Raw genomic sequence first — 9997 nt, 5'->3', positions numbered from 1 at the left:
TTTACAATGGTTGAGATATGTTATGATGGACAAGTTCTCCAATTAGTTGGTGTGTATACATCAAATATTTCACAAGAACGGAACGGAAGTTGTTATGGAGATTTCTAATCTTGGTGCTTGATAATGGTAGACCGTGTTGATTGATGGGAGATTTTGATGTTTGTTGTGAGGTAGATCAATCAACATATATCCACTCTATTATGGATGGACTAGAGGCTCAAGAGTGGGGAGATTTTGAAATTGAAGTTATGTTAAGGGATGTATGGAAATGGATCAAGAGAGATGAACATGGTTGTACCTTTCAATTGGCTCAATAAAAAGATACTTGGAGTAGGGTAGATTAAATGTATGCAATGCATACTTATGGGTTTTACCGGAGATTTTGGATATTTCAGTGTCTTGTGGTCAATTATATCATATCATTTCCCATTGATTTTTGAATTCACGTTGTTGTGAAGGATTCCGGCCAGAGGAAGAAAGAAAACATAGCCGGATGCGCGTGAACGGGGGTGTGCGCTAATGCACACGAAATTTGTCTTTATGTACAAAGTGTGAAAATAACATAGGACTAATAAGTACTAGAGAGTGTGATTTTGATAGGTACTTTAATGTCCCACAGAAAGAGAGGAATGAGAAGATATGATGTGATAAAATCAAGGAGAGGATGAAGGACAGAAAGCGGTTGTCTTAACAGCCCAATGTAACGGTCTCTCCCTCCTTGAACGATAAAAGGAGGGAGAGAAGATTGAGAATGGATCCACAATTTTAGAGAACGAATTGTTGCCGGACCGAGCTCTGCAAGCTTCCTTCCTATGCTTCGTTTTCCGATTTTCTTATCGTCGTGCTGCAAGGCCTCCGTTTTGCACTGGTAGCTTGTGTGATCCTGATCAAAGGCTCGCTAGTGTCTGCATGAGTGTGTGTAGCGAGCTCAAAGCTCTTTTGTCGGCCGCATACATTTGTAATCTTTTTTGTTTTCTTTGTTAATCTTTAGTTTTGTTGAGTCTCTCCGTGTGTTTGGGCATCCTCGTGTTCTTATCTTTGTTTTATTCATGTTTGAGTGCACGTATCCGAGTGAGTGATCCCATCAGCTCATCGCTGCTATTCGACAACCAGTCTGGAACAATATACTTCCCTGAGCCCATGCGCTCACTATCCGGCATTCGAGTATCTATCCAGATCATATACGTGTCCGGAAACCTATGTGGCGAAGTTATCCGAAAACGATCTAGAAAACCTTCTTTTTTCACCAGCTCCTTGGTCCGAGACCCCGGTGGTCCTACCCCATTTCAACACATACCCTCGGGAATCCGTGACAACGTATCACTCAATTAGAGTTTTTCATAAGTTCATAGGAAAACCATTGTTGATTTTCAAATTCATATTTTTTCAATCATGAGGTCTTCCATGCCTATATGTGTCAATTAATTGATGTATTTGCCTATCGTGCTCAATTTGATGGGTATGAAGCATGGGATGTGTTTGATGCAAATGTTCAAAAGTTAACTAGATATTACGGAATTCATCATGCCTTTAGAAGGAGAAATAAATTAAGTCTCGTTGTTAATTTGCTTAATAAATGTACATCATTGTTAACTATTAGCCAACATATGTAAAGTTGATGGGATATCAAGAGGTATTCATTTTTGCAATGCATGATCTTACGACGAAAATTTATGAACATGATAGAATACATTGTCTAAGAAAAGAAGTGGTGGATATTAATTATCAACCACATAATTTTTTCCATGATTTTTATGAATCACATACATGACATAATATGGTAAGGTTTGAGGACAATGGTTAATGTGTTTCGATCCTCGTGAAATTGTGAAGAAATGCATAGAATATTATACACAATTGTTGGATGTACAAGTATGTATTGATGATAATGTTAAAAATAATAGAGATGTTTTTTTAATGGAGAGGATGAGGTGGAACAGGTAATGTCACATCTTACTAATGATAAGAGTCCTAGATGGGATGGATTAACAAATGAACTCTTTAAGAATATGTAATTAAGTTAAAGGGGGGCTTTTACTATATTATTTCATACAATGCGGATGTCAGGGGAAATGCCTCATTCTTGGAAGATTGGTTTGATATAACTTTTGCCGAAGGTGTCGTCTTCATCTTCCTTTGCTCTATGGAAGCCTATTTCATTGATGGGGGGAATGTATAAGATTTTTGCAAAAGTGATGGCGAATAGGTTACATAAGGGTTTACCTTCTATAATGCATAATGTGCAATATAGGTTCTTGACAAAAATAGATATTTTAGATAATATTTTAAATGTTCAAATGACAATTGACTATGCAATGGAGTCTAGGCGAGAATTAGTGTTCTTACAATTGGTTGTTGAGAAGGTCTATGATGATGTGGATTGGTCATTTATAAATCAATTGATGTCTCGTATGGGTTTTGTTGATCGTATGTCTAAGTTGATATACACATTAGGGGAGGGTTTTGTTTCACACGTGATGTTTAATGGAGTAACACAACCTATTTCTATTTGAATATCAATTAGACAGGGATGCTTAGTCAATCCTTTTCTATTCGCTATTGTGACACGTCCTATTCTTGTTAAATTACACAATATGGTTGTGGAGGAAGAATTGCTTGGACTAAGGTTGTCATCAGGGAAGCCATGTATTGTTCAAGCTCTCATAGATGACCATAACATGTTTTTGGCACCTAATCGAGAAAATACTAGCAAGACAAGAGTTGTGTGGGAAATGTTTTCAAATTCTTCGGGGTTGAAAAGTAATATGCATAAATCTATACTCGTTAGGTTTAGGGTGGTCATGAAGGATAATACATCATGGTATGATTTGTTGTCATTGTGGATATCTAGTTGGAGTGGAAGTTTCTCATGTAAAACTTATTAAGTGGGTATCTAAAAATTTGGAGGATAAGTTTATGTATTGAAGGTCTCAATTATGGCATCTTCATGTTCAACTTAAGGTGATTCAATCGATTATGGTCTCTATGGTATTTTATTATCTTCCTTTGCTACCAAAGTCAAAGAAAGCTCTTGAAATGGTGTCACACTCGATGCATATGTTGTTATGGAAGAGAAAAGGGAAAAGTGTCATGTCGTGGTTGGCATGGGATCATTCTTGTACTTCGAAACGTCATGGTGGGGCATCAATATTGAATTTATACGAGCTCATCGATTTACTTTCATTCAATTTATGTTTGAGGGTTTACAACCTTGGAGGGATATGGTGGCATACTCTATAGAGAAGATGGGAATTCAACTTGGAAATACGACAGTTGAAACTAATTGGTGGAATGTCATTAAATCTGAAAGAGATGTCAAACATACGTGGTTTCTACAAGTTAATCATTTGTTGGCATATTGGCAAAGTATGTAAGATTTTGTGCAATGGCATCCTCCACAAGGAAGGGGGTGTGCTAATTCATTACAAATTGGGGTTTTGGTGACATCAAGGTTGTGGAGGAGCGAAGGTAATCATCTTCTTAACCTTCAATTTAATAAGATGATTGGATTGGGTTTAGGAACAATCAAGGATGTTATATCAGTGTCAAAAAGAAGATTAATGGCCTTTCAAACAACGAGATCAACATTTCGTATTCCAAAATGTTATTCCTTTATTTGGGATAAGTTGTAAGGGTTATTATCATCGTATGAGCCAATTCCTTATTTAGATATGGGATCTCAAGATCTTGTTTGGACATTTGTTGAAAACAGGACATTGACAATGATATCAACAAATTGTGCTTATCACAAGCTGATTGACAAACATAAGTGGATGGAAGAAAAGGTTACAAAGATATGGGGTTTTTTCATAAGCCCATTCCCTGGTGGTTTCATGTGATCAAGGCAGGTTGGTGTTCTTGATTGATGTTACAAGCTAAGGTATTCAATTGGAGAGTTATGGTTGGAGCTTTACCATTGGGAGATGCATTAAACAAGAAAAAACATTGATAGATGAATGAATGTGTTCCTTTTGTTCACGCGAATTGGAACATAGTAGGCATCGATTTGTTCCATGGCTACAATGGTTTGGAGGTGTATCAATTTAGTGTAGATGTCTTTAATTGGAGTAAGACATATTCATTCAATTGGGTTTTTACACATATTGAGAACAATGAATTGATGCCTCATTTCCAAAAATAATTGAGTTTTTGAGGTATTGGGGGCTATGGTTCAATAGAAATATGCAGAATGCCTTCACTTTTGATTCGCAAGTTGGGGTGAGAAAATATGTTCTAAAGTTAAAAGGACTTATGTTGTGGCAATTTATAGTGCTAGAGAAGCTAAGAAATATCAACCATGAAAAGAAAGAGCTTTGCAAGGTCACGTATCATCATATTTGACATTTGAATTGGTGTGTAGGGTGGGATTGAGTTCGTAGTCGTAGTCGTAGAATTTAGGTCCCTAGAAGAGTTCTATGCTTTGGTGTAAATTAGTAGCCATGGTAGTGCTTTTTTCTTTAGAAACTAAAGGTTGTGCAATTTTACACGAGAGAGACAGAGAGAGAGACAGAGAGAGAGACAGAGAGAGAGATCGTGTGTGTGGCATATAAATACACGTATATATTGTGTAATTTTGTCAAATTGCAAATCATACCCCTCTTCCATGTTTAGAAGTATACATTTTTGGATCAAGTCAAGGGTTATGCTAAACATCAAATCATACATAATATCATGGGTAAATTTCCATATATATTCCACTCATTTTACTAGTGGTTTGTAGTGTTTTTGTTGAACCCATGTGCATATGTAGGCTCGATTCTTGTTAAGCCCATAAACATCGTTGCTGAGATGTAGGAGTTGAACCAATGACCTACTAGTTCCGTTCGACATGACCTTAGCTCCATCTTTGTTTAACTATGTGCACGAATTATAACAACGTTAATATTGTATTAATTATGAAAGTTGAGTTACAATAAATGGATTATGATATCCTATTGTCTCACCGCAAAATCAAATTGGATTATCATGACATCCCTCATCTCTACATACATCATTGTGAACCTATACAATCTCATTTGATAAAGGCCAAAACAAGTAACATGGACATAATGCCTTGCCACCTATAAATCCCGAATTCCTCATATGACAACCTCCCTGAAGTTTCCAACAAGGAAAACTACCATACCAATTAGTATGCTTTTTTAACATTGAATGTGAATTTGAGCCCGTATTAAGTATAAAACAAATTCATTTTGTGCTCGCCAATTATGCCATAATTCCCAATACCTTAGACACTAAAGGACTATCTCAAAATGTGGAGAAGGCAACCTCAATTTGCACACGACTAAACACCCATTGAAACGGGAACTTCGACACTCCGTTTATAGAATTCCATATGGCCCTTGCACTAGACAATTGATAAATACATGTTGACCATGTTCCTCTAAAACCATGCAAACAAACATATTCTAGGAGCAATACTTCGTCTTTGCCAATGCAACTCTTGTACCCACCATGACCCTCCAAATAAACACCTTAACTTTGAAAGGAATACAAGATTTGTCACCTCATTTGTATCACAGTTTGCCAACACCTATTGGATGTTATTCTCCATTTTTTATTAACACATTCTACCATGCATGTATGCCTATCAATTAGTTTATGATATACATCATTTGTTTTTACTTTGGCAAGGCTTTTATGACATCCCAATCTCCAATCTAGCTCATATGCAACCTTGGTCATATCTAGAATTGGATATGCAAACCAATCACTTCTCGCAACTCCATATGTTTAATAGTTTACATCATAGCATCAAGGTCAAATCATTTGAGAGAACCCAAGTTCAATCCTTGCATGGGCTAGGCCCCATCCTATAGCTCACAATTGGTCACCAATGGTCCTTCTCTCTCTCTCGGCAAGTTACTCCTATGCTCAATTAATAGAGAGAGAGAAGGACGAGCTTGGATTGCAAACGCACCACGTGGTGGAAGTTGAGTAATATTGATAGGATGGAAATATCATTTTCCATTTTGTGATAAGGTTTTTTTGTAGAGTTTTGGTGGGAAACTAGCCATATGCAATGCATTGCAAAAGAGAAATAGGGGACATATTTTTTTGTATAATGCCATTTGGCATAATGCACATGATTTGTCACTTGTCATGTGTCTAGATCAATTTGGATGTGGGCATCCATAAAAATGAGGTCAAAAATCACTTTCTAATCGGTGTTCCCACAAGGGGATCCCTAAACGATTTCACAACCCTCTATGCTCCCATTGGTGCTCATGATCACATTTTAAACATTTAGACCATTTCTTTGTGCTTGTGTTTGTCATCTTGCTACAACCCTATGTTGTTATTTAGTGTTATCGCTTTGATTTCATTGGATAACCCTAAAGGAACAAGTTGTAAAATTAATTAATTAGGGTTGACCGATGTTGGAGAAATTCTTAGCCTATTCATGTTTCATATTATTCCTAATACAAGGCCCAAGTGTATCATATTTTCCCTTAGAATATATTATTGCATGAAAACTTGACATGATAATATTGACTTTTCTTGAGGATTATATATTATATTGTTTTTTGATAATATAGTAATTTCACTTCTTATTAGTGTTTTCAAAATGTCACACAAGTGTCTTCAAATTGACACCCTTTAGAACCAATAACCGAGGTACTTACTAGACATGAAATATTGTTGTAAAATTATTATATATATAGATTGCTGACAATCATAGCTTCATGATTCATATGTAACACAATGTGTGTTACCCTATAGGCTATGACCATAGTTGTATTTGATTTATGGAATTTATGTTATTGGATTCACAAATCTTTGATTTTTTAGTCAAATATTTTTGGACTCATACAACTTTTGGTACTAATCACAAAACATGAAGTGTTGGAGTTGCCTTCTTTTGTGAAAAGAAAAGGGTAAAATGTGAACAAAACACAAAGATGAAAAGATAACGCTAAACAACGAGAGTTATCTTTTATTAAGATTAAAGAAGCCAATCCAATTTTAAGGAAGAAAATAAAAACAAGTATTTGATACCTATAGTGAACCTCTTCTTCGTTACCGAAGGAGGCTGAGACAATGGTAAAGTAGAACCTAAACTTATTTACCATAATGCCACTATATATCTATTTTGACCAATTTATACCTAAACGTTCTTCTTTACCATTGTCTTTGCCTCCTTCGTCAATGAAGAAGAGGCATGGAATTTGGCTTCAAAATAGCATCCCAATGGTAAAATTTGGTGTGCAATCAAATGTTTTGGTTTTAAGATTAAATTTTGGTCACTTCAATCACAAATTTTGGTTTTATGGGATTAAGCGAGTATAACTCGGTTAAATTCATAGAATTGGATTTTAAGGTGGCCTTTCAATTGAAATTTTTGATATATAATATAATTTTGATAATTTAGTTTGATTTATGATGTATTTTGAAAAATAAAAGTGGTATAAATCGGTCAAAATAGATATATAGTGGCATTATGGTAAATACGTTTAGGTTTAAGGGCACTACTCTAGAGTGGGGGAGATTGTGCTAGATAGAACATCAATGAGACTAAAGCAACATGTGGTGCAGGGTTGAGCCCATTGTGAGGAGCCAACTTGGGAGAGTGAGCGAGATAGATTTGTTTTGTGTGTGTGAGAGAGGGATGTAGTGAGGGAGGCAACCCCTACATTCCACTATGCCATCTAGTTAAATAAGAGATATCTATGGAGTAATAGAGAAGTGTGAAATTTGGGTTTCAAACCCAAGATGTAGTGTTAACAGTGTAAATAACGTACCACTAGGGTAAGCTAGTTACCATAAAAAGAAAGGGACAGACGGAAGTAGTCATATCAATCATAGGTTCATTACATGCCCAATTGCTAAAGCCATTGGGTGGTTATATAACAAATATGGGCATCAGTAATAGGAGGTTTTTTGTCACCTTTTAAGTGGGTTGTTATTGATGGTGCCAAAGTTTTACCCACACCATTATATTAAGTCGTGTTTGACTACCTTAGATATTGGGGGATGTGGTTTAACTAGACCATGATAAATAGGTTATTGTTTGATGAACTCCATGGGGTACCACAACAACCCCATGAGATGAAAGTGAAGTTAGTTAGACAAATTTCACAATTATGTTGTATGAGGATGTTGTCCCATGATGAGTTAGATTTACAGCATCTAGTATTACAACACTTGAGAGGGTTTGCCTCGCCATATCATTACTAATGAAGTAGTCGACATAGCAAGGGTTGCATTATCATCTTGTTTTAATAACAAACATACATTTGCGAAGAGAGAGGGGGGGGAGAGGAAGTCATTGGGGGGGAGAGGAAGTCATTGATAAGAGAATGATAAGCTAGATAATGTTCATAAAGCATACAAAAAGAGAAAAACATCATTGATGGGAGAAAGTTACGTTGGATAATATGAATCTTAACATTGAAAGCATTCAACACATGATCATCCAATTTAAAATTGTAGAATACTCTTTCATCCATAGGACCTGTGGTCTGTTACAACATCCACAACAAATCTATATTGGAGCAAAAATCATTGTTTTCAAGATTTATGGTGGAAAAGTAGTTTTTTGCCATTCGGTTCACATCTGAACAACATGAAATGATATAATGGCTCTCGTTTCTCTTTAGTTGTTTACACTTCTTTCTCCCCACTCTTTACAACATGAACAAATTAAGGTGTACGAGCACTGCGCCAAGTATAAATGTGCCTGGTTGAGAGAAGAGTAAAGAATCAAAATCTCATATACTCTCCTTCAGATATAAATTTTACATGCCTTTTGAATGAATGAAATCTTGAATGGATAGATGCAAACACACATGCAACTTTAAGCAACAAATTTATGTGTTCCAAATCAAGATGAATGAATTCTTTCATAGCAAAATGTGCGTATATCTTGGTTGTAGTCGTGGATACACATTTTGTTGGCATTTAAGCCACATCATGTAATCTTTAATGACTATCCTCAGAAGCGGAATCTCCACCTGAACCGATCTCTTGTATAGCATTTAATGTACCATAGCAATACGATCAAACGATTTGAATAAGGAAATATGATCTTTGTCATGCATCCTTGATGTTGACCAAATTTACTCATGAAAATCATATGAAATTAAACCAAGGGATGAAAATCCCTTGTGGAAATTTGTGCACTTCCTTTTGTTTATAAAATTTATTTTCAATTGCAGCATACCATGGAGGAAAATACTTAAATATTACTTATTTTATGGTTCCAACTTCCAAGTAATGTTGTCTATACAAAGTAATCTTAAGTCTTGAGGTTTCTTGGAAAGATAGATTTAGGTGTGGTGGGCCTATGTTTAGTTTTGTGGACATTGAAATCATCAATCAGATTATACTGGGTACCATGTACACCCATAAAAATGGTCCCAAGTGACCAAAATTTCAATTCCCTCAAGCTTATTTAAGTTTCACTTTTGAATGGTGTGAGAAAACCAATGTGATGTTTTTAAACTCGTCATTGTTCATTGTACTCTTGATCAATGAGCCTCATGATTGTGAGAGAAATGTGTAGGAATAGGTTTGGGTAGCAAAGTGTGATGTATATACTCCACACAAAGCAAACTTGTTCATGGGGGTGGGGTTAGGTTGACCAATAATACTATTCGGGGAAAGTTAAAGCAAATGAGTGAGAGGGGTATTAAAGAGCGCGCAAACGAGAGAAGGGATTGGTCAATCGGGCTAATTGAATACACTGACATTGGCAAGTAGCTCAGGCAAAATGATGCATAATAGTGTAATGAATTTGCGCAAAAAGTAAAGACGTGAACCACAACATCATGTCCAAAGCTTAAAACAAGTTACTACTAGGACAATAATAGCCAAACAACCACACACATAGATACATACAGTGTGAATATACATTAGACAAACATGTCACAACAAATTACGAATTCGGTTAGTGACACAAGAACTTTCTACGCATAACGTTGTTGTTGTGTAGCCGAGAAGCCATGGCGAAACCTGGTGTATCGATCGATAGGTGAAACATGGTGTATAGATCGAT

At 36.0% G+C, this 9997-nt stretch overlaps 1 protein-coding gene across 1 annotated transcript; it reads left to right on the top strand.

The window, feature by feature from the left end:
- Positions 1–2195: 2195 nt before the first annotated feature.
- Positions 2196–2513, top strand: LOC147861628 (uncharacterized). Its single transcript, XM_087322416.1, has one exon. The coding sequence runs from the start codon at positions 2196–2198 to the stop codon at positions 2511–2513; it is 318 nt and encodes a 105-aa protein (XP_087178542.1).
- Positions 2514–9997: the final 7484 nt, after the last annotated feature.

The sequence above is a fragment of the Azolla caroliniana genome, unplaced genomic scaffold (assembly GCF_043228905.1).
Source record: "Azolla caroliniana isolate FFs.n. ecotype wild unplaced genomic scaffold, voAzoCaro1.0.p SCAF_7, whole genome shotgun sequence".
Lineage (NCBI taxonomy): Eukaryota > Viridiplantae > Streptophyta > Polypodiopsida > Salviniales > Salviniaceae > Azolla > Azolla caroliniana.
This window is presented reverse-complemented; position numbering and strand designations above follow the sequence as displayed.

What these genes read in the sequence shown, in the direction of transcription:
- LOC147861628 (XM_087322416.1), top strand. Translation starts at nt 2,196, where the DNA reads ATGGCGAATAGGTTACATAAGGGTTTACCTTCTATAATGCATAATGTG.